We start from the raw sequence: 25,818 nt of genomic DNA on the forward strand, positions 1-25,818 counted from the left end.
ATGTTGCCTCCACGGCACGGCTCCTCCCTCACGACTCGTCGCTCCTGGTTGTTGCGGTTCTGGCGTCTCCCATCCCGGCGTCGACGGGTGAATCATCCTCAACGCCGCTGTCCTCATCCTGCTCAGCTTGCCTTCCCTTGCCTTCCCTCCCTCTCTTTCTCTCGGTGGCTCGACAGATGCGCAGATTTGACTGCCTCCTCCCCCCTCGTCCGCTGCCTCTCTTTCCTTCCCATCCCCACTCTCCTATTCTATGATATGATTCCCACCTTCACTGTTGATTTGTACACAGTCGCATAATCCAGACATTCACATTTCGTCATAATGCAACACACTGAGCTCGTCTGCCTTTGTATTAATACACACGGTTTTCTAAACTGTTGAACGGAAGACCACAAATATCTTACAGCACTGGTGTCAAACTCAGGGCCCGGGGACCGGATCTGGCCCACCGAATGATTTTATGTGGCCCGCGGAGGAAAATCATGTGTATCAACTTCCATTGTTTTTTTTTTTGTTTTGTTTTTTCAAATCCGTACCAAAATTTTAAATTGTCGTATCATAAATGATAACGTTGCACTATTACAAGCATTTTTGTGTTACCAGACAACAATAATTGGAAAAAAACATTACCCTTGATTTTTGATTCCAAAACTAGTTCATAAATTTCATGTGTAAATATGAGGAGGTGGTTAAAGATTTTTATTGTTTCATTGCCATAACAGCCCATTAAGGGAAACTGCAAGTGGAATGTGGCCCGCAACAAAAATGTGTTTGACACGCCTGTCTTACAGGGTCACATATGCGCATTGGATTTTATTGTTTTACTTTAATTCATTTTAAACATTTTCATGTATTTGTTGAATTGAATTTATTTTTTAAAAATGAATTTTCTTTTGCACTGTAGTTCTTTATCTCGTACAAGGAGTATTTGGCAACATATTTTTTGACATCATCCATCCATCCAGGGACAGATATGTTTTTGAAATTGAAACTCAAACATTAGTATCTTAAATGTTTCATATTTTTAGGAAAGGTGTTTCAATCTTGCTAGAAGGTCCATTTGCACCACTTTTTTGTGTGTGTGTAACTCAATGACATGTTAGCTAGAGGCTGGGCTGCACTTCGTTTCAGCTTAGTTTTGTAACACGATGCACCTGAATTTTGTTATTATATTATTATTTATTTATGATGGATATCTTCGTACAGAATTGGCCAGATCTGGCCTGCAAAGCAAGAGTTTGTGCAGAACACATTTACTAAACAATACCAAGCAGCTTCTTCAACTGAATACTTCTTTCACTGTCTTTGTAAACTAGTGCTAGACAAACTAATTTTGTCCCGGGTCACATCGTATGTATGGTTTCCATAAGAGTAATCTTATGTGAATTGTTACATTTACACAACAAAATGATGCATAACTACTTTTAAAGTCAACACGGATACTGTAGTTTGTTCAAATATTGTACGGTTCATTTTAAAAAGTGGGTTTGGTACCCAAAATGCTTGCAATATCGCACCCAATCTGAAAGTGAAGACAATGTGGAATTACGTCATCATTTTTTAGCAAGAAAGGTGAGGTGTGCAGTAACTGAACGTTATTTATTACACACGACAATGTTTTTATTTTGTCACAGATCTCAGCATGAATTATGTAATGACAAACATGATTTGCTTTTGCAGGCTCCATGATGTGGAGGGATAGATCTGGCCCTCTTGCCTTGAGTTTGAAAACAGCGTTTGGGTTTGGTCCTCGGGTTTTTAGTTTGAAAACAGTGATCTGAAACTAATGCTTGTAATATTGCAATTTGCATACAAAAATATGCATGATTTTGGGCTCTCACATTCCTATGACCAACCCACCCCCACCCACCGGCCTGCGGTTGTCGGAGTCACATGTCAGGGAATGCGCCAATCAGAATGCGGCAGCCAGCCCAGGCCCGCCCCCAGTGCGTCCCTCTCCGATCTGCTGTGACGTTGCCGCATTTCGTCCTCCAAACCCCGACTTGCGTCCACCTTCCACCGGGGGGGTTGTTTTGGTGACCCCCCCCCCTCCTCCTCCTCCTCTTCTCACATTTCATCCTTTTTTTTTTGAACATTCACACACCGCTCCATTGACGTCGAGGATGTTCGACGGGATTTTGAGAGGTCTCCCTTCGCCCACCGACGAGGACTGCCCGGTAGTCGCGAAGCCGAGAGGAGCAACTTTTGAGCAGCTCCCGTGTCGCTCCTCCTGACCGAGCTAACCCGTTAGCCGCGCGCGCGCGCGTGTGTGTGGAATGCCGTGGAAACTTCTTCGAAAAGTCGCCTACTGAGAGAGGGGCGACCTCCCGCTGCCCCCACTAGAGTTATGGCCGGACGGCGGCCGGCTGACATTAAACGTGGACTTTGAGAGCGGAACCCGCCGCTCTGCGCCCGCATCCTTATTCCCGGGGGCAGGTGCACCTCCTCCCCGGCGGCACCTGTGACGAAGCCTCAGCGGAGTCGACGGTGTTAGCTTTAGCTTTAGCTTCAGCTTCGAGCACAAGTGCGACGCACTGTTAACGTTCCCACCGTCTGCGGTTAAATAGTTTAACAATGGGAATGCACGCTGTTACATTTTAAAACACAAGAGAACTAGACTAAAGCCCAGTTTGTCAACTTTTGGCGAGCGTTAAGCCAGGCACTTGTCGCCGGTTGTCGACGGAGTCAGCCGGGTGGTGTTGGATAAAGTTTCAGTCCCTTGTGGGACGCTCCACGCCGAGGGACTTTGGCCGGTGTCAGTAGCTCATGCGGGGAATTCCACTTCTTTTTAGCCACTAAATGCAACAGCATGCGGAGCTCCATAAGTCGCCTTTACTTTTCTAATTTAGTCTCTTAAGCCCCGCACCCTATGGTGCCATTACGGCCACCGAGAAATGGATGTCTCGCAGGCCGCTTTCCCAAACGGTGAAGGACGGCCGGGCGGAGGCGACGGAGGTGGAGGGATCAGGGAGCATGCCTGGACAGATTGCCACACTCACGCGTGGGCACACTCGGCCCCGCTGTGCCCGACCCGTTCGCTTTGGACGGCCGCTTACGACTACGAGGCGAGCGGCGAGGACGAGCTCAGCCTGCGCCGCGGAGACGTGGTGGAAGTCCTGTCCAAGGACGCGGCCATCTCCGGCGACGAGGGCTGGTGGACGGGCAAGATCAACCACCGCGTCGGTATCTTCCCCTCCAACTATGTCACCTACCAGCCGGCCATTTACCGTCTGCCCGCCGCGATTGTGCGGGAGCGGGTCCCGGCCTCGCCTGTCCAGATCCCCTTCACCGAGCTGGTGCTGGAGGAGATTATCGGCGTGGGGGGCTTCGGCAAGGTGTACCGGGGCACGTGGAAGGGCCAGGAGGTGGCCGTGAAGGCGGCCCGCCAGGACCCCGACGAGGACATTACCGCCACAGCGGCCAGCGTCAAGCAAGAGGCCAAGCTGTTCTCAATGCTGCAGCACCCCAACATCATCAAGCTGGAGGGGGTATGCTTAGACGAGCCCAACCTGTGCCTGGTCATGGAGTACGCCAGAGGGGGCACGCTCAACCGGGCGCTGACCGGCAGGCGAATCCCGCCGCACATTCTGGTCAACTGGGCCGTGCAGATTGCGAGAGGGATGCACTATCTGCACGAGGAGGCCGTGGTCATACACCGGGACCTCAAGTCCAGCAACAGTAAGGAGGCACTTTTTACCCCACTTTGTTACAATGTCCTGAAAGTCATCTAGCCTTATTTAAATGCAAATAGCAGCACCGTGTCAAAAGGTCATCCAAGTATTTCGCAACCCTTTGAGCCGAGCCACGTATTTACATTCATGGATTGCAAAATTCCAGGAGTTTTCAAACTTTGAAACTTCCCATGGGAAAGTAGAAATAAACCAGAAATATGTAAAACTGAGGATGAGAATTTGAATATGGTTGGGGAAAATCATATTTTAGCGCAGTCCTGACCGAAAGAAACGCTTCTTGAGTGGCACAGTTTCAGTTTTTGGAGTTATAATCCTTTCTCTTGGTCTATTTTATTGCTCTGTGTACAAGCCAAAATTTGAGGTGTGGCAACCTTCGACTGTGCCGCCACTAAGGAGCATTTAGGGTAATGTAATACCCTCTTAAGGACAGCCATCTTATTTTGCACAGGTGACTGATTCTTCATGACAAAAACAGCATGTTTATATTTGTTTGTATAGAATAGTTTTCTATTTAATGACCGTCAGTTCCCAGTTAATTCTCAAATTCCCATGACTTGTAATTATTTATTTGTATTTTCAAAATACCTCAGCTTCTCTTTCCATGAAAATATAGTGGAAACCTTTCGCAAACCTATCACAAATCGTCAAACCCCTTTGCAACCCGGCTCGTGGCCATTTTTCTTCTCTATTTACATTTAATTATGCATATGGTGTATAAATAATTACATTGTCACATATGCACAACAAATGGACAATAACTTGTTTTAAAATCAAAAGTCAAGGAAAATAGTTTGTTCAACCTCGGTTCAATTTATTTTTTAAAAGGGTTTTGGAAAATAGGCGTGGATGCACTTGAAGTCGGTGTGTGGGGTGGGTGTGCGTGTTTGTGCGCGCTCTCTCGAGAGGATGTGAAATGAAGGTAGTTTGCACAGCTGGAATGCCCCCCCCCCCTTATTCTTTGGCACGCACCATTCAGTCAAGCACACCTTACCAGACCCCCCCTTTTCCCACACCCTCTACTCCAACCTGAAAATGTTGTTCAAATAGAGGCAGTGATGAGACAAATGTAAACACACGTGAGTTCATGCCACATGAGGAGCACAGCCGCGCACATTTCTATTCATTCAATTTGACGGTTTTTAAACCCATTAAAGGGCAAGACAAATTAAAAAAAGACTTGTGTGTGGATCATAAATGACTGTCTTGTCAAATCAAATAGTAATAGAATAATAATCAAGTAGTAGTAATAATATAATCTGCCGGAACGGTGGTTCAACTGGGAAGCGTTGGCCTAACAGTTCTGATGTACCGGGTTCAATCCCTGACTCGCCTGTGTGGCGTTTGCATGTTCTCCCCGTGCCTATGCGGGTTTTCTCCGGGTGCTCTGATTTCCTCCCACATCCCACAAACATGCAACACTAATTGGACACTTTAAATTGCCCCTAGTTGTGATTGTGAGTGCGGCTGTTTCTCTCGATGTGCTCTGGGATTGTCTGGCAACCAGTTCAGGGTGTACCCCGCCTCCTGCCCGTTGACAGCTGGGATAGTCTCCAGCACGGCCTGCGACCCTTGTGAGGATAACCGGCTATGAAAATGGATGGATAGTAATATAATCCATCCATTCATATTCTTAGCTGCTTATCCTCACAAGGGTCTTTCCCAGCTAACTTCAGGCAAGAGGTGGGGGACACCCTGAACTGGTTGCCAGCCAATTGCAGAGCACATGGAGACAGACAACAGTCACACTTATAATCACACTAAGGGGCAATTTAGAGTCTCCAATCAATGTGTGTTTTTGGAGATGTGGGAGGAAACCGGAGTGAGTTTCTTTTTTGACTTGTCCCTTTCGGGGTCGCCACAGCGTGTCATCTCAGATGAACGCACATATGTTTGGCACAATTTTTACGCCGGATGCCCTTCCTGACACAACCCTTCTCAGGGAGTGGAGGCCCCAGCGGGATACGCACCCACAACCCCTGGTTTACCAAACCAGTGCTCTAACCACTGAGCTACGGGGCCTCTGGGAGGAAACCGGAGTGCCCGGAGAAAACCCACGCAGGCACAGAAACATGTAAATTCCACACATGCCACCCAGTTATAAATAAAATATATATGATGTATAATAACAAATAGTCAAATACTTTCAGGCTAACTGTGGTTCAGGTTGGCTTTGTTTTGTTGCGAAAGTTATTTGACATCACATTGAAATACCAACGGACCAGCCCAAAGTGCATCATTAAACCCTGTTTTAGCCACACATACCCCAAAATAATCAAGGAAACTGAAATGGTACAATTTTAAAGTAGTTTAACATTATATCTTCATAGTTAGGGTACAGACTTCAGTAAGAATTGGAGTGGTTCATGACTTATGAACCACATACCAACAACCGGTTGCTCCTCTCGGCAACAGTGTCTGGTAGCTTCCTTATTGGTTATGGTTTCATTTCACAATCTTGATTGAATCCAGATTGTCTACATAATTATTCAAGCGATCAGCAGCTGGTCAGGTCTCAAGTCCCAGAGTGAATAATGATTGAGGAATCCAACTCGTTTCTTGTTGTCATTGGCCCCTTCAAGCTAGTTGTTGGTTTGTGTAAAATCACTCCAAAACACACTATTTTCACTGAGTTTCATCATCCTTCAAAGTATGTTGGTATTAGCAGATGTGGCTTTAAAAATATATATATACATTCATACATGGTTTAGGCAGAAGCGTCAAACTCGGTACGATAGCTTAAGTTGAATTCAAGGCAACTTTGATGCGTTTACAACAAATGCTATTGTTTCTTCACTGGTATGGAATTATGGATAGTTTAAATCAAAAATAACTGCGGGGTAATCGGTGTAGGAATCATAACAATTCACTTTTAAACCAAGATGCTTTTTGTCATCGCTTTGTGCCATTGTAGACAAGCCCAACACTCTAAAGATGGCAAAGACTTGCATTAATTAGAGGCCAGATGGAGAGGAAAAAGACTTAAACGGTTGTGGATAATCGGGTGTTTGGCGAATGTAAACAAACCCTTGCACTGCACCGCCCCTGCCCCCTTGAGCGGACGCAGAGCTGCGAACACACGGGTCAATGTGTTTGTCCTGCCACTTCACCGCGACCTCCACCAAGACGATGGGCACAATGAAACTCGCAGCTGCATGCGTTGAACTTTCAATGTAAAAAGCGAGCGCAGCCTTATTTAAAAAAAAAAAAAAAAGAAAAAACATTAAGAAATGGGTTAATCTAAATAATCATTTACATTCACTGTTTTCAGCAGGGTTTTGACTTTTCAAACTGCCATCCAAGTATAAAGAGGAGTTCTGTCTGTATCACTGTGTAAAATAAAATAAAACTGTCCTCCCTTTGGACCTGATAGAAGCATTGAACAATAGGGGAGAGAACAGGAACATAATTGCAGAGCGATGGTGTCACTTATTACTGGGCAATTAATCAATTTTACTGATTAAACTGAGTTTAGTTTTTTGCGATTTAGTTTTTTTTAATCAATATTTTGCTTTTATGGCATCTGTAGTTCAAAATGCATCCCTGCTAATGTTAACGCCAACACAGTCAGTGTTGCTATTAGCAACATTTCAGAGCACTCGTGACTATTAAAAAAAAAAAAAAAGTGAATAACTAGACAACAGGACCAAAGTCATTTTCACACTATTGTGTATGACAAGAAAGGAGCCAGTTGTAAGGAATGACTGACTAAATTGAACTTTGCCAAAGACATGGTGGCTACTTACTGTATATGTTGCAAAAGCAGAGCTTTATCCACATGGAACCTTTGAAATTTTTGACCAGAGGTGTGTGCTTCCACACTACAAATAGTTTACTGAGTTGCTCTGCCTCATCTGGACAGCCCTTCATAAGAATTTTCCTTTCGGCCTTCATTTTTTTCGCTCATGGACCAATGTTACCGCAGTCCCTCGCTTCGCTGTGTAGAAATAAGTTGGAGCGATGGTGGTGAGCCAGCAGCAAAGAGTGGAAAAATAAATAGATTTGGTCGCTTAAAGCCCGGAGATGTCGTATTGCCATCAACTGAGTTGTGAGGGAAGATACTTGACTGGGCTAATACACGCTGTGAGGGTGACATTCAGCCTTGTAAAGTCATTCTTGATTTCCATTGATTTTTGTTGTTGCCGTCTGTGTGGAGTGTTGCAGGTAGACAGTTCAAAAAGTCATTTTAGTCAATATGTCTTCAAAATATGAGTTAATAGGTGGCTGTGTGTGATCTTTGAGACAGAGTACTGTAGATATCATAGAGTAGATAGACTCCTCCACACAGAAGAGCACCCTGTGGTGTGTAGTTTTCCTCGTAAAAAAGATGGAATAACTTGGACAGTTCCTGGGATGTCTTGTTTGTTGGACTATATTTTCAGTGTTGATGAGTATTAGTATTGGTATCTGCAGAAAGGCCCACCTCCATTGATCAGGCTGTCATTTTATCAACTCCCAGTGTATACATCTGCGTGCCGGACAAACATTTCGCTATTTGATCAATGATTAGCCGATAAAGTAATATGTTGGAAGTCAGCAAGATTTGCCCAATCTCCTTTTGTGTTTTTCCAGCTAATCTGTAAAATCCCAGCCCGCGGGGAGGAATGTTGCTAATGAGGGATAAAAGCTTAACATACGTTTGCACAATGGACTGGTCAAGCAGCGGTTGCTAGGCTACTGCGGCCCGAAGAATGGTGAGGACTCGGAGGGTCCCAAAGCCCTCGTTTTGTTTTGTTCCGTTCATATTTAATCTCCCAGAGAGCAGCAGTACTCTTTTATTGCCACAAACTAGAGGGGGTTTGCCTCCTTACTCGCTTATTTTTCTCCTTTCCTTGCTATTCCTCCTCCCCATTGCCCCTTTATTTCTCTCAGCCTGCTTTTTGGCTGATACTCCAGTTAAAGTACTTTCAAACTTTTTCACATTTTTACGAGTTAACAGTCTCCCCAATGCATCCTTGAAAGTGGGTTAAGTTTGCTAACCATTATTTTCACAGAGAAACTGTTGTTAAAATTGGAAGAATTTGCTGCTTTGCTCCGTAATGAGTGTAAAATGTCACTTAAGACCAAGCTCTATTACACGTGCACATGGCTTTTCGGTAGAAGCTTAAATGTCCCATATTTTACCAAACCAGCTTTTTGTAGTATTTCCAATTTATATTGGCTCATTGGGGCCTCTGTAAACACAAAAATAGGAATTAAAATCATTCACACATTATTGCGTGTTGAAAGGCTTGAAATCATGTCCTCCAAATTTCTCAAGCTTATCTAAGTCACTAGTGAAGATCTGCCTTCCTCGCCAGTATAGTGTGAGAGATGTTTCAAAATTATTTGCACATTTTTCAAATCCACAAATATATCCACATCTTTTTTAATATCGTGTATGGATTCATCATGACTTCTTTTGAAATATGGAAATTTGCTTGTGATAGTGAATTTGTGGATCATCGGCCATGGGTTGCTTCTGAGACAAACATAATGCAGTTTTGATACACACAGATAGGAAGGCCCTCTCTCCATCCGCCAGGCAGCAGTGTTGCTGTCTCCGTTGATGACTTGACTGCAAGTCATTTTCATAGTAATCCAGTATACACACACAGTATATAACATAAAAGTCCAGATGGTTATTTTCCTCTTTTGCCTGAAGGACACGATGGCCACAATTTTCACAAACAATGTGACGTGGACTCATCAGACCACAGAACACTTTTCCACTTTGTGTCAGTCCATCTTAGATGGGCTCGGCCCAGAGAACCCAGTGGCGTTTCTGGGTGTTGTTGATAAACGATTTTGCTTTGCATAGTAGAGTTTGAAGTTTCATTTACAGATGTTGTTCCGATCTCTGTTTAATGGCTTTGGTTTTCTGAAGTGTTCCTGGGCCAATGTGGTGATATCCTTTACACATTGTCGGTTTTTGATGCAGTGTCACATGAGGGATCGAAGGTCTCACCCATCCCATGTTAGTTTATCCCTGCAGTTTATGATTTCTCCAAATTTTCAGAACCCTTTGTTTATATTTTGTACCATGGGCGATGAAATCCCTAAATTCTTTGCAATTGTATGTTAAAGAACTTTATCCTGAAACTGTTTGACTATTTTTGCATGCAGAAAGAGGTAAACTTCGCACCATTTTTGCTTGTGAATGACTGAGCAATTCTTGGAAGCTCTTTTTATACCCAGTCATGCCACCCTCCTGTTCCCATCCTGTTCACCTGTGGGACGTCCCAAACAGGTGTTTGATGAGAATTTCTCAACTTTCTCTTTTTTGCCACCTGTCCCAGCTTTTTTGTGTTGTGGGTACAGTATCGGGACTATCTTTATGATACCCGGTGCATCCCTAGTCAGTTAAACACTTCACATTTACAACTAAGGAATGCTGGTGTCGCACAAAACACCAAAATCTTTATAACCTTTGACCCGAGCTTTGGAAAGTTTTTGCACAAAATGAAAATATACTGTATGATGTATGGAAGTTTTGGCGAGACCTGAGGGTGTATTTTCCCAATTGTACGATGACTTTAAGGAGCTGCATTCTTTTGCGTGAAGCTGTACAGGTGTCCTTCCACGTGCTTGCATTCATGTCAATCTGAAGCAAGGAGTGCTGGTATTTGTGCAGCAGCCGATAAGAACCACAATTGAAAGACTGAAACTTGGCATCAAGCTATCGCGCTTAACCCGTGTTTAAGTTTGTTTTCACATCTTGATTTGATTCCTTTGTACATGTTTACTTCCCCGCTTTCCCCCTCATATGTGTAAAACCCAAGTTCCTTTTGCCGTTGCAAGAAGTTAACTGAGATAAAATTATTTTTTGTGTGATTATTTAGTCTTACTCTGACAACAAAAGGTGAATTATAAAATAGCAATCCTGCCAATTACTTGCTCCACATTTTTCACATAAGCTTGCAGCGCGAAACTGATTGATCAAAACAATACTGTTTTCTTTCTTTGTTTTAAGATGTACATCTCTGTTAAGAGATGAGCTATGAGGAAGCAAAATAAGACTGGTGAGAGACTTTGCCATGGCACCATCTAATCTTTATTTGAAAGGGGCTAAGCATGATGCAAAACAAAGTTCTTACAAACATGCATTTTAGCCTTTCACCGGCATCCAAAAAAAGTTTTCAATCATTAAAAATGACTGCTTGGTTTCATTATCACCATTTTTTCACTTTTAGAATATCCAAAATCTAAATTTCACCACTTCTGCTATAAATTACATTTTTGATTTAAAAAAAAAAAAACCAAAAACATTGTTCATGAGATTCATTCAACATTCATGACATTCATTCAAACATTCATGACATTCTTCAAACATTCGTGCATCCATCCGTGGCGTTTCGGCGCACCCGCGCAAAGCTTCAGTTCTCAAACATAATCGATGGTGGCATGTCTGTTTACAAGAATATTCTCCCCCAGAAGAAAAAAAAAAGGAGCACCAACAATTACCCGTATCTACGTTTTTCACTGGCAAAAACTAACCTGCACCAAGGACGCTACAGCAGAGCCGTGCCAACCGGCCAGAGGAACTGTAAAATGCGCATGAGTAGCTATTAATAATTTCTTTTCCAATCTCATAGCTTGATCATTCAACTTACATTTATTTCTAAAAGCTATCTTATTTTTCTTTTTAAAACCTATAACCTTCAACCAAAATATTACAATATTCTACAGTGCATTGATTAAAAAGTCTGGCAGAAGGCAGACCCCGACAAGTGGCAAAGTAATTGTTTATTGATAAATACTGTATATATTAAGGCCCGATTCAGCAGGAACTTACAAACAGGATGTTTTTGTTTAAATGTCTGCCTACGTGTGGTGTACTGTGGACGCAGTCCAGTCTCAGTGGGAAAGTTACGGAAGGGGGTGCTAGGTGTTGAAGGGCAATTTTTCCCACAATTCCCCCAGTGACACAGTTACTGTCTGTCTTTTCTGTGACAAGAGAATGCGGCAGAGGGGAGAGAGGAGGAGTGGAGATGCTTTCACTGTGTCTTTTACGACCTCTCCCTGACTGCACCTATTGTTGCAGTGCATGGTGAAAAGGAAAAGGGCCCACAGCTGACATGGGCTACCCTCCCAAACAACCAGTCAGTACTGTAGTCCTCCCTCCCACGCACCTCTTCTAGGGAAAAGTAGATGCTGCTGAATCCAAAAGACACCACCTTCGTACCGCTTACGTTTGTGAGGCTATAATTAGCCTATTTACGGGTTAATTCATGGTTCATAACGTCAGCAAGCCCAGTGGGGCGCAGGACAGACAAAGCGCAAGTGACCATGATAGATGGATTTAGGTGGCCACTAAGCCTGATCCTTTTCCCGCCGGCCGGAATGCCCAGTCGGGGAATGTTCAGCAGCCTTATTTCTGCTTACGACAGGAAGCCTCGCGCACTCAAGCTTATGCGTGTTGGCACAGCTAGCAAAATACCCACCATGTCAAGTTAGCGGGCAGCCGTCTGAGTTTTTACAGGGCCCCGTGTTACATCAGTGCTCAGTTATGGTGCTAAAATGACAAGACGACGTCGTGGCTTGTTGGGATTGCAGAGCTGTCAGTGATGAATGCAACCTTACATGACAGCCACCCTGTCAAACGTGTTCTTTTTCTCTAATACAGCTAGAAAGTTGTAATACACATGCACATGTCTTCACACCAACATAAGAGGTGATGATGAACACAAGAATAAAATATTCATTATTTTACTCTCCTGGAAAGAAAGTAGAAACACTTGCATTACGAGATTAACATTTATCTAAAACTACAACAGTGGTCAAACAAGCAACTTTACATCACAAGGAATTGAGGCAAAATTCCCAAACCTCTCACCGAATTACAAACGCTAACCTAGTACTTCGACAGAACTCAATAATTTACTTTGCATTTGGTTACATTCAGTGCTCTTATTCATGCTGTCACGTTTTTACTTTCATTTTTACAGGTGTCATGTGAAGCTACCTTTTATGGCAAAATGCCAAGTTGTGGTGCATACCCTTCACAATAAAAGGCTCCATGCTTAAAACAGAAAGTTAAAACTTGCACATACTGTAGAAAGCATTTGACGTGATAAAACATTTCCAAATAACCATTTTAACTGCTATGTTTAACTTTGCTGAAATATTGATTAATCTCAGGTCAATTAGGTTAGTTGCACAGACATTGCCTTTTAATTATTAAGTTTGATGTTGATGCTGATTATAAAAACCTTGTGTCAAATGTTTATTTTAGTTTATGCTGCGGGCTGCTAAGAAAATGGATTTTGGTATTTGGACACCACTTTTTTTTTAAACTATGCAAACATTTTTGACCCACCCCACTAAAAGAATCAGAATTCAGAATCGTGCGGAACTGGAACGGGAATGAGGACCAGAATTACTGAAATTCAAATGCTGCTCAACCCTCATGCCAATCCTCATGTTATGACGGTAAAAACAATTGAAGACCACAAAAATGAGCCAGCATATTCCTGTAGAATTTTATGGCATTTACACTTTAAACTTGGATGTAACAAAATATTATTTACCGTTATTTAAGAGAACATATATTTAGATGTTGTTCTGGATATCCTCTCAAAGTTGTTAATTTATCAGCGTGTAAATTGCGAGTTCACTGAGAAGAGAAGAACTAGGCATGTTTAGCCCCCCTCAAAATGTTTTTTTTTTCTTTCTTTTTACCTTGAGGGCGTGAAGCAATGGGAAGAAGCGTGGGAGCTACTTTGAAGGCAGTACCTCTTGCTTCTGATCTTTCCAATGCCCCACCGTGAAATATGGCTCTGTCTGAAGAGCCCCGTTGGAATAGGGAATTAGATGTGTTGGGGTGGGTGGTCATTTCGAAGGTGGGGTCTACCTCGGGGCCACATCCATCTCCAGTTGCGTTTCCTGTTGTCTGCTTCAAAACGGTCTTCTTTCAGAAGCGTAAAAAAAAATATAGGCTGATTTGCAGCAGCAGTAGAAGACAACTTTTACTCTTGAGTATTTTAACAAGTTTACGGACATTTGTCAGTTCCTGGTTTAGTCACAGAAAGATGAACTAAGATAACTAAAACAACTCTTTTTACAGTTTAAAAAAAATAACTTTTTTGTCGTGTGTTGTCAATGTATTTAATGTCAGTGTCACAGCAACTGGTGTTTGCTCTTGTAGACATTTGAACTTTGCTCATTTTTTTCCCTTGTCCACCTTCTTAAAATGTTTTATTGCAGCTGGCAAATGACCTACTGCTACCACTACAGTAGAGAGAGCTAAAGTTGTTTGCTTTTCCCTCACTCTACGTTTACATCCAGTTGCTTAGATACATAAAAATCATTGCCAGCACAACTGGTCGGTGGGGTGGGGTGTTTTTTTTTCTTCTTTTTTATTTTAAATACATGATTGACCTCAAGGTATGCTAATACAGTGTAAACAATGAAATGCAACACAGCCTCAGATTTATTCAGGTTTTCTCATGAAAATAAATCAAAATAAAAAACTGTCTTCGTCATAACATGTTGTAAAAGTGGTTAATGTAAAATAATGACACATTGGGTGCTAATGATGGCACCATACCCTTATGGACCGTGGTTTTCGGGTTTTGCAATTAATTTTCCAATGACAAGCTAACATGAGCAGAGTAGGAGTGGGAACATTTCCTGCTAAAGTTTTGCGGCACCTTTCTGTGGTCAAAGATGTGTGGTTTGGTCACTTAATGAAATTGCTCAACCCTGCCGTTCACATTTGAACAACAGTTTTATTCCCAACCTCATTGTAACAGTTGAATTAAGCGTGTGTGATGACCAATCTAGCGTGGGTGAACTGACACCATTCCAGCTCTATGGTATATTCACCCATAACGCATAATAACGCGTAGTGAATGCGTAGAGCGATTTACGCCTCTGTGAGTTAATCTGGAAAATGTTAGTTTTATTCAAAATTGTACAACTTTTAGGGGGAATTATGAGGTTGTACTTTATCACCATCCTTCTATTAACGTATGCTGGATGTTTTAGAGGCTTCTTTGGAGCAACAAAGGCCTGCACTGGTATAAATAGCAATTGGAGGACACTGACACAGTTTCTTCTGTGGTTGGGGACACTTTGCACTATTTTTGCAGCAGAAGCCACAGCCGGTTACAATTTTTTGCCTTTTCTATAGCATGCACTCTCTATGTGAACTCACAGTTTGATACAGTCTGTGCACCTCAAACCATCATAATGTCAGCAATGAGCCATGTTGACTAACAGGAACATGGTTTGACAAAATATTTTGCATGCTCTCGTGTCCCTGGTCATGTAACCAAGTCATCATAAGTCACTATAAACCTACACAATCTGTCAAAGGGAACTTGGAAACAGATAGTAGGTACAGTAAACCCCTGGTTCTCGAACGTCCCCATTTTCGATCAGTTTTCGAACGAAAATTTCGCGATTTATTTATTTCTTTTTTTGCTTCTGTTTTTCGAATGAAAATCAGTACTCGAATGCCCTAGACAAAACCCGGAAATTACATATTGCGCGCAGCTAGACCAGCTGATCCACAGCGTGCTGTTTATGGGTGTTACTTTTTGTAAAATAAAAAAAAAAAGTTTGCTTTTTTTCCCCTCATTATTGGTTGTTTAAAGTTATTCTGCACTTTTGTTAATAAAAAAAACTTTACAAGGCTGAGGGCCGAGTCGCTACAGATACGGCAATGCACTCCTAGCCTAGCGTACTCCCCTACTAAACCGTACATTTTAAGCAAACTATATAGATATTTATTAAATGATTTTATTATATATAGTATTTAAACGATACATGTATTTCTACTATGCAGTTTACTATCAGGAAAAGCTAAAAAAAATGTTTTAAAAAGCCAAATTTTTTAGGCTTGGAACACATTATTTCTTTTTCCATTCATTGTAATGAGAAACATCGATTCGGATTTTGAACAAATCACTTCTCGAACCGTTTTCTGGAACGGATTGTGGTCGAGAACCGATTCATCACTGTATATGTCATTGCTCTAGTGAAACCTGTTTCTATTGAAATTCCCTTTTTTTTTTTAAGTGTTTGTAGACGATTCCCACCACACCCTCAGCATCTCATGGTACCAATACCCGCATTTTTCCAATAGGAGCAGAACCAAAACACTGTTCAAGCAGTGCCAATTTGTAGCTTGGTGATAACCTTCCATCCATTATCTACCGCTTTACCGGGTCGGGTCACGGGGGAAGTAGCTTCAGTAGGGATACCCAGACTTCCCTTTTCCTAACCACTTCTTCCAGCTCTTCTGAAGGGATCCTGAGGCGTTCCCAAGCCAGCCGAGAGACATAGTCTCTCCAGCGTGTCCTGGGTCGTCCTCAGGGTCTCTTTCCGGTGGGACATGCCCGGAACACCTCACCAGGGAGGCGTCCAGGAGGCATCTGAATCAGTATGAAGTCATACCTTCCAATTCTAATATTTTTTGGGGGAGGAACAGCAATAATGAAAAAAACTGCTCAGTTCCTGATCACGGCTTTCAAAAACATGCTTAGCAATCTTCACAAAGTTAAATCAGTTTGTGTGGTCTTGGTATTTTAATTTAGTAATCGATCAAGTAACCTTTTATGCGCCAGTTGGATGATTGCGCAATTTATTGGCCCTCGGAAGTAACATACAATAATTACATTTGCAGAAGTCTCACCTTTAACATACAGGTAATGATCACAAGATGAAATAAGGCTGGAGCTGGCACATGTGGCGACATGTTTGTACTGCCAAAGTTTGCAGTGATAACACGACGCAAACACTCAGTAGGAGTCGTTGCCAGCGTGTGTTTCAGTTTATAGTCAGACACAGTACACATTTAAGTGCATTGTCACGCAATGTAATGGTACCAAATTGTTACATCCACCTTAGTTTTTTTTTCTCTGTTGTTTGTTCAATTTATCAATCAATTTTAGATGTCCGTGTGTGTGTGTCAGCTGTCTTACTGCATTCTTTGTTTATACATCTCGAGGTGTGTTATCTTGTAATGTCATGGTGCTTGCTGACGAAACAGAGATTTAAAAAAAAAAAAAAAAAAGTTGGAAACGTGCGTGTTCGCACATTGTGCGGCATCATTGCTGAACTTACAAATCCTCCTGTACAGTATTGATTGATAGACTCATGGGCCTTACCATATTGTTTGGTTATTTTTGTACTGTACTATACATATTGGGTAGTGTCAAATCCTGAACTTCATTCCTTGTGGAAATACCGTAATTTCCGGCCTATAAACCGCAACTTTTTTTCACGTGCTTTCAACCCTGCAGGGGGGGCACTCAAGCGGAAAAGGTAAGAGTGAGACGGGTAGAATATATGTGCTGAGGAAGTGACTTTTACCGGTCCGGCCCTGTTTGCGCTGCGCTAGTGTGTTACTGCCATGTCTCAGTGATTTTTACCAGTATGTTTTATTTTTTAATTGGACATGTTAGTGCAGTGCTAGTGTTAGCGCTAGCATTAGCGTGGTGCTAGTGTTAGCGTTAGTGCAGCAATGCTAGTGTTAAAGTCTCTGTATACCGTTTTTCTTTTTGAATATCTCGTGTTTCAATGTAGGTTTCGATGCTTACGGCTTTTACACAGCTGCGGCGTATGTATGTACTAAATAATATTTCCTTTCCAAATGTATTGGGTGAGGCGTATAACCAGGTGCGCTCTGTCGGCCGGGAATTACGGTAGACCCTTGTTACCAACACCCTGGATGTAAATTGTTTTACACAGTAATGTTCCGTGTCATCAACTTTTGACAGAAAATGAAATTTAAATAAATTCAAAATAGTGATTTGTTTCTTATCAGGATATGTATTAATATCGAGTGAGATGGAAAAAAAAAGGTGGGATTTTATTTTTTTTCCTCCAGTCGTATATATGTATTGGGGGGAAAGTCATTGCTAAATGAAAATTTTCATTTTGGAATTGGTTTACTCTTGACAGCAGTAATATTTATGCAATTTCAGTGTTCATTTGAATGAGGATACTGCACAGTCGTAGGCAAAAACACAATTTTACCAAAAAAATGTTATAATGATGTCAGTATTTGTTTTTCGCCTTGGTTTCCTCATTTTTGATTTTGGGGAATACACAAGCATGATCCATAAAAAGATGAGGATGAAACTTTGGTGTGGCCTGCATAGACTCCTGACAACCAAGTTTTGGATTAACTTGAGTGCAATGAGAGCCAGGTCTTCTCGTCTGATATCGCTATAATCACATAAATACATTTCTGGAAGAGGGGTCAGAAAATCCTTACACACACTCCTAAACTTAACCTCCTAAACTCTACTTGTTGGTGTTGAACGTCGTGTCCTTGGCGTAGGCTGCCGTACTTCTCACGCAAGGCAAGGTTTCGAGTTCCAGGTGAGTTTTCAGGGTTCCCTCCGACTTGAATGTGTTTTACCGGTTTTCAGGCCTGGGGACAGGCACATTGTGGCACTGTCAGGTCTCGGCTTCTAATATGACAAACGACCCGCACACCGCTCTTGGCCACATTGAATATCGCCTATCAATTCTTCAGGCGCAGCATCATTTTACCTTCACAAACACTGCTTTCACCTCAATACATTTGCAGGACTTGTCTTTCACCAGGACTTTTTTTTTTTTTGGACACGTTTTATGTAATATCTGCACTCGATGTTTTTGACTTAAATTGGATCTCTTTTGAGTAAATTAGATTACTTTTGGATAGTTGTTTTTTTCCATGTGCCCTGCGATTGGCTAGCAACCGGTTCAGGGTGTACCCCGCCTCCTGCCCGTAGGTAGTTGAGATAGGCTCCAGCACTTTCGTGACCCTTGTGAGAATAAACGTCTCCAGTCATGGATGAAATCCACAACAGAATCCAAATGTTTTCTGCAGCATTGCCTACATATCACACTGTTGTAGCATAGTCATAAAAACAGTAACGTCAAGAGAAAGGTTTGTATGCAAATGTTTGGGCAGTAGTAAAGTCCAGAGGTTCCTTCTGTTTATGACGGAATTTTTTTCCTGGGGCGGGAATCTAATCCAGATTTGTAGAAAAGTCAGGATGCAGTGTCATCTATCAATAACTGGTGCAAAGATAGTAGTTATAAATATAGTGAAAAAAAACTTCTATCCCATTGGGGAAAAAATAAAAAAAGAATAACAGTATGAACAGTGTTAACTGAGCTTCTTTTGCCATGTAACTCCCGTAATTTCTGGCCTATACTTTGACCGGTCCGGCCCTGTTAGCGCTGCGCAAGAATGTTACTGCTGTGTCTCAGTGATTTTTACCGGTATTTTTTATTTTTTTTTAACCAGGCCTGTTAACGTAGCATTAGTGTTAGCATTTGCGTGGCAGCGTTAGCGTTAGCGTTAGCACGGCCGCACTAGCCTTAAAATCTCTGTACTGTCTTTCTTTGTTAATATCTCGTGTTTCAATGTGGGTCTCAATATGCTTTTACACAGCTGCGGCATATGTTTGTACCAAATGGTATTTCCTTTACAAATGTACTGGGTGAGGCTTAAAACCAGGTGCGCTCTGGAGGCCGATAATTACGGTACATATTCCTACGCAACCACACAAATCATTGGTTTGGAACAAACTCCCAGAAAACTGTAGATTAGATGAGACGTTGAAATCTTTTAAATGAAAAGGACTAATTGCACTGTAACTTTTTTGAATAGCTATAGAGTTTTTGGGATGATTTAATAAACTTTCTTTTGACTGTCTTGTTTTGTTCTTCTGTTTCTGTGCCTTTGTAAAGCACTTTGAATCACGTTTATATTGAATTGCACTATACAAATAAACTTGTCTTGCCTTATCTACACTGTACCATGAATGTACTTTGAATGTGCGACGCTTTTCATGGTAGGCCTGATGTGCGGAGAGATGTGGAGGTCAACAAATGAGAGTAGAGTTGGCTGCCTGTTTAAATAGCTAAACCTTGCACGTTGAGTGTCTGTCAGTCATGACTGTGCAGGTAATGTTTGAAGTTGGTTTTTCCTTGGGGCTGACCAATTCATTGGTCACTGATAAATTTTAGCGCATTTAAAAATAGTCATAATCAGATGGGGTTTGTTTTTACTGAAGGACAAAGTATAGTGAAACAGTCCAATGTTCTGCCGTTAATTCATATGTTTGTTGTAAGCATAGATGGCAAAAAATATTCATTCTGTTTTTTTTTAATTCATCAAACAATTCCTTTTCATCATTTTTTTAGACCAAATATCGGAATTGGCATCAGCCTAGGGAAAAAAAATCAGTTGGTCTGGCCCTTCTTACTTATTTATTTATTTTTTTTTACTATTTGTTCAATCACGTGATTAAAAGTGCACCGGCGGCTTTACCTATCTTTGAGTCGCTGTAGTAGAATTACAATACGTTCTTACTGGTAGATTTTGCAGTCGATGCTTTGCACTAAGTGTGAAATGATCCTCAACTTTTGACAGCTTTTTTCGCATGCTTTTCTCCTGGTTTGTGCTTATTGCTACGTGAGTCTGCAGTGACATTAGTCCATGTGGAAAAATTATCACTGCAAACATTCATGGCAGCATGCAATGAACTAGTTTGTGTCGCGCCGTAAGAATACCTCATGTGGTACTTGAAGGCACACAAAGTTACTATCATACATTTTGTTTTTTTAATGTATTTTTTCACAGTTTAGATGTGTTTTTCTTCTGAATATTTACAGTAATGACTTTACAACAGCATTATTATAGGTTAATTATAGATAATGGCGGCCTCCAAATCGGGTTACATCGCCTCCTTAGGAATGGAACCCGTTTTAAACTGAGGGCCCCCAGTAGTTGTCGAAAGGTTTCATCTTTGTTGTTGTCTACATTCTTCCACAACCATGTGATGATAAGTTTTCTTTCCTTTTTCTGTCTCCCTTCAGTTCTATTACTTGAAACTATAGAGAACGACGACATCGGGAGGAAGACATTGAAGATCACAGACTTCGGCCTGGCCCGGGAGTGGCACAAGACCACCAAGATGTCGGCGGCGGGAACCTACTCCTGGATGGCCCCCGAGGTCATCAGGTTGTCGCTCTTTTCCAAAGGCAGTGACGTTTGGAGGTAACACGTTTTTATGACTTTTCACCACACCAACAGAATAGCGTTTCTCTGAGTTATCAAAATTGGTGAATATCTAACGTTTATGTCAACGTTTTTTACTGGGTATCGATTTTGCCCGTCTGCTCCTATGTCTGTTTCATCCACTCTGCGAGTGCCTGTCCCCTCCTCGCCGTCCTCTTCACTTTTGTGTAGTGCTCGTTTTGATTTTCATTTTTTTTTTTTGGTCAACTTTTTTTGGATCACTTTTTGTTTCCTTCTTCTAGTAGTTGCAAATGAAACTTTTCGAGTAAATATGATTACTGTAAGTAGACTTGACTACTGTAATGGTCTTAAGGCTGGACTCCCAATAAAAGAGTATTAAACAGCTGCAGCTCATTCAGAATGCTGTAGCTGGCGTTCAGACCAAAACAAAGCGGTAAGAGCATATAACTCTAATCCTAAGGTCCTTGCACTGGCTTCCAGTCAGCTTTAGAATATATTTTAAAGTTCTGCTACTAGTCCATAAATCAGTAAATGATTTGAATACATGAAGGAAATGCTTACGGGATACAAACCCAGAAGAGCTTTGAGATCGACTGACTCGGGTGAAATAGTGGAGCACAGAGTCCATAGCAAACATAGTGAAGCAGCATTTAGCTTTTATGCTGCGCACAAATGGAATAAGTTGCCAACAGAGGTGAGGTCACCCCCAAGTGTGAATGATTTTAAATCCAGCTTGAACTCTTCTTTTTTTCTCATGCTTTTTAAAATATCTCCACTTTTTGTTAATATTACTTGCACTGGATGCGGCTTTGTGTTTTTTTTTAATATTTTGTTTGTCATTTTTATTGTTTTTACCCCGTTTTAAATGTTTTCTCTCCTTGTTTTCAAATGCCTTTCATCATGTAAAGCACATTGAGTTACCTCGTGTATGCAGTGCGCTATACAAATAAATTTGCTTTGCTTTGCTTTGCTTTGCTTTGCTTTACTGGTATTGGTAATTGATATTGCTTAGATGATTTTATGGATTAGTACTGTTCCACTTTTTTCCCTTGAATCATATTTTGGGTACTGCAAAACTTGTTCATATTCATACACCTATACAATATCCTGTGTATTAATTGACTTCGACTAACAAAATGGTTAACAGCCAATTCTGATGTTGGATATAGTTTTTTTTTTGTTTTTCTTTTGCCTTATCGCCCACAAAAATACCATATATATTATATATAATATAATATTATATATATATATATATATATATATATATATATATATATATATATAATACCAGACTGTGATTTAAACATGTACTCCTTCCTTGTTTCCCCCCAGTTATGGCATCTTGCTGTGGGAGTTGTTAACAGGGGAGGTACCTTACAGAGGAATAGACGGCCTGGCTGTTGCTTATGGCGTGGCTGTCAATAAATTAACATTACCAATCCCCTCCACCTGCCCCGAACCGTTCGCCAGGCTCATGGAAGGTAAACTAAAAAAAAAAAACAGTATAGACGGTCATTCAGCCACAACTTTAGCCACACCTGTTTGTCTATAATTTTGCAGAGTGTTGGGACCAGGATCCGCACGTGCGCCCCTCCTTTTCCTGCATCCTCGAGCAGCTGTCTGCAATCGAGGAGGCGGTGATGGCCACCATGCCGCAGGACTCCTTCCACATCATGCAGGACGACTGGCGCGTGGAGATCCAGGAGATGTTTGACGAGCTCAGGACCAAAGAGAAGGTACGCGGAGAAAGGATCACAGATCTCGTATTTAGCCACGTTTGGCTTTTACACAGAACACAGCAGAGGCAACAAGTGTCCACAGATGTGACTGTGATGGTACAAGAGAAGCAGGTTACTTGCTGAGGTCCTTCAGTGTATTTTATCATACTGCTTGGGCAATGTTTCTGTTATCCATTGCTCTTAATCCCTTTTTATGAGTTTAAATGACTTTGTATTGGTTTAAAAGTGTCTTTAAAGACCTTAAAAATGCTAAGTGCCATTAATGTAATGCCAAGGGTGGATTTAAATAGGACATTTCTATTTTCCGGATTTTCCCTTATCGTGGGGGTTTCTGGAACATATAGTAGTGTTGAAAATAATAGCAGTCTTATTTGACTAACCAAGTTAATCTGCAGTTTTAATATTTTTTTATGGCTACTTGTCAAACAAGTTACCAATAGGTTCAGTAAATTCTCAGGAAAACAACAAGACCCGGAATGCATGATATACACACTCTTAAGGCTGTGCAATTGGGCAATTTATTTAAAGGGGTGTGTTAAAAAAAAAAAAAAAAAAACAGCAGTGTGCCTGCCATTCAATCACGAAGGGCATCGATTTTGTGAGGCCCCTATTTATGGATGAAGCCATCACCTGTCGAATATGAATTTCTCCTTGAAAGCCTGAGGAAAATGGGTCCTTCAACACATTGTTCAGAAGAACAGCGTACTTAAATTAAAAGTTTGATTGGAGAAGGGAAACCTTGTGAAGTCCGCATGGTAGCTTTGTGTGATGATTGAGTGAATTAGCCGCCACATCAGCACATTTCCCGTAAGAACTCCCAAGTAATCCGGTCTGCGGTTGGGGGGTGGCTAAACTCCTTTCAGGGAGTCAGCCAGTGAGGATTATGATTAATGCCCAGCCTGAAGTAATTAAAAGGCAAATGGATGGACTGAAGAAAACATAATTCTTGCAAGGTGATCACAACATTCCAATAAAATGAGACTGGATTTTAATTTGTTAAACAATAAATTGAGACTAGTGGCACGTGGCCCAACTAGTAAGAGTTTTGGCCTCATAGTTCTGAGGATCGGGGTTCGAATCCCTACCTCGCCTGTGTGAAGTTTGCGCGTCATCCCCGTGCCTGCATAGGTTTTCTCCAAGCACTCAAGTTTCCTCCCACATCCCCAAAACATGCACCAATTGGAGATACTAAATTGCCCCGAAATGTTATTGCGAGTGCAGTTGTTGTCTGTCTCTATGTGCCCTGCGATTGGCTGGAAACCAGTTCAGGGTGTACCCCGCCTCCTGCCCGATGATAGCTCGGATAGGTTACAGCACTTCCGCGACCCTCATGAGGATAAGCGGCCCGAAAAATGAATGAATGGAGTCTATTTTTGCTGTATATTGATGTGATCTCATGTTCACTTCCACTTCGGTTACAGGAGCTGCGTTCCCGTGAAGAGGATCTGACGCGGGCCGCCCTGCAGCAGAAGTCCCAGGAGGAGCATCTGAAGCGGCGCGAACAGGAGCTGGCTGAGCGGGAGATCAACGTGCTGGAGCGGGAGCTCAACATCCTCATCTTCCAGCTCAACAAGGACAAGCCCAACGTGAAGAAGCGCAAGGGCAAGTTCAAGCGCTCCCGCCTTAAGCTCAAGGATGGCAACCGCATCAGCTTGCCCTCAGGTTTGTAGTACGCACGTCACACCGGCATCGCAAGTAACGCTTCCGGGTATCCTGCGCATGAAAACTGTTGGCAAGAATGTTGGTCATTGATATTGTTGACTTGGTCTCATCAGTAACATGAATTAAAACATTTTGACATAACATTTTGCTGTTTCATGTGCACCTATAACCCTTCGAGGTCAATAATGGGCCTTGAAAATATTTATTTTTTATGAGAAATGTCTGAAAAGCTGAAAACAGAGGGTGTCACACGCAATGAAGAAATTTTTAAAGGATGTGTCAGTCATGGTAAAATTCTAGCTGGGCTAACACATTCATTTTAAATACAATTAGCCCAAACCTAAAAGCAAAATTGATGAGTACTTGGGGGGGCGAACCTTTCCTTGACCTCAATAACTCAGAATCGAGACAGGTGTATAACAGAAATTCCAGCAAGCAGATTGGTATTTTTAATAGAAATTGTGACAGTACCATATTTTCCCCCCTATAAGGCGCACCGCATTATAAAGCGCACCTTTAATGAATGCCCTATTTTAAAACGTTTTTCCATATATAAGGCGCATTGCGCACAAGACGCATAGAATCGATGCCGCAGTATAGCCTGGGGTTACGTTATTCATTACAATAGATGGATCTGCACTAAAGGCTCAATATTGATCCATATATAAGGCGCACCCTCGGCTTTTGAGAAAATTAAAGACTTTTAGGTGCGCCTTATGGTGCGGAAGATATGTTAAGTTGAAATAAATGACTTTATAAGTATGGCAACTTTGCTTTTTAGGCTTACTTAATGTGCAGCTTTTCACCAGCAAGTATACAAGTTAAAAAAGATTATGTCTCACAAATTTACGCGACTGAATTGAGAAAAATGTTTAGTGCCCAACCCTATGCTCGGGACTTTAATAACAGCAGTTTTCTCCCTTTTTTTTAACTGTGTGTCTCACAACAAGAGGAATCGATCAACCACTAACAATCTTTCTGTCCTTCGTGGTTCTTTTCAGAGTTCAATATGGCACCTACTGCTTACTCCGCCTTATGTGATGCGTGTCGTGTGTACGCACAGTCATGCAGGACGACAGCAACTGCTCATGGGGTTGAATTTTGATTGTGATTCTGGCTCCCATAATTGAATTAAACTTCTGTCTTTATTTAAAATTTAAAATGGAATTTTAAAACCGAGCATTCTGCATATCTCATCAAACAGGTAATCTTGCAGCGCTACTAAAAATGCAATTATCAGTTGACAACACTACACCAATTTGTATCCCTCTACGAAGGACACCTGTTCCTGTGTAACCTCGCTACCTTGCACTCTCGGACATTGTAACAAGCTCCCGTGTGTCTTCCTCATTGGATTCCACAGACTTCCAGCATAAGATTACAGTGCAGGCGTCGCCGTCCATGGACAAGAGGCGGAGCCTTCACAGCACCAGCTCCTCTCCTCCGAGCAGTCCCACACTCATCCCCCGCCTACGAGCTATTCAGCGTGAGTCTTTCCTCTTTTTTTTTTGGGGGGGGGGGGGCTGTTTCCTCGCCAGGTCCAGCGAGTGTCCAACCCGCACGTCCTACACGGCCCCCGTCAACTGGCGGCGAAGGGGAAAAGCAAGAGGGGAACATTGGCCGTGACAAGGCGCATGTGAACAAAAGCGGGCCGGGACAGTTGTTTGAACAGTTTGCTAATATCGTTTGTCACGCACCAACAGCCATGCAACAACTGGAACAAATTCCGCTTGACCGCTGGTGATCGGCTCTGACG

General features: G+C 42.0%; 1 protein-coding gene across 3 annotated transcripts in view; it reads left to right on the top strand.

Annotated features, from left to right (window-relative positions):
• Window positions 1-1,854: 1,854 nt before the first annotated feature.
• Window positions 1,855-25,818, top strand: part of map3k21 (mitogen-activated protein kinase kinase kinase 21) — a 32,688-nt gene continuing 8,724 nt past the window's right edge. For all 3 annotated transcript variants that reach the window (XM_061837190.1, XM_061837189.1, XM_061837191.1), the window contains exons 1-6: window positions 1,855-3,678; window positions 20,499-20,679; window positions 21,994-22,142; window positions 22,222-22,397; window positions 23,822-24,062; window positions 25,426-25,548. In XM_061837190.1, the coding sequence (XP_061693174.1) occupies window positions 2,895-3,678; window positions 20,499-20,679; window positions 21,994-22,142; window positions 22,222-22,397; window positions 23,822-24,062; window positions 25,426-25,548 (1,654 nt within the window). In that variant the 5' untranslated portion in view covers window positions 1,855-2,894. The remainder of the gene's footprint in view (window positions 3,679-20,498; window positions 20,680-21,993; window positions 22,143-22,221; window positions 22,398-23,821; window positions 24,063-25,425; window positions 25,549-25,818) is intronic.

Source organism: Syngnathoides biaculeatus, chromosome 12 (genome assembly GCF_019802595.1).
Source record: "Syngnathoides biaculeatus isolate LvHL_M chromosome 12, ASM1980259v1, whole genome shotgun sequence".
Taxonomy (NCBI): Eukaryota; Metazoa; Chordata; class Actinopteri; order Syngnathiformes; family Syngnathidae; genus Syngnathoides; species Syngnathoides biaculeatus.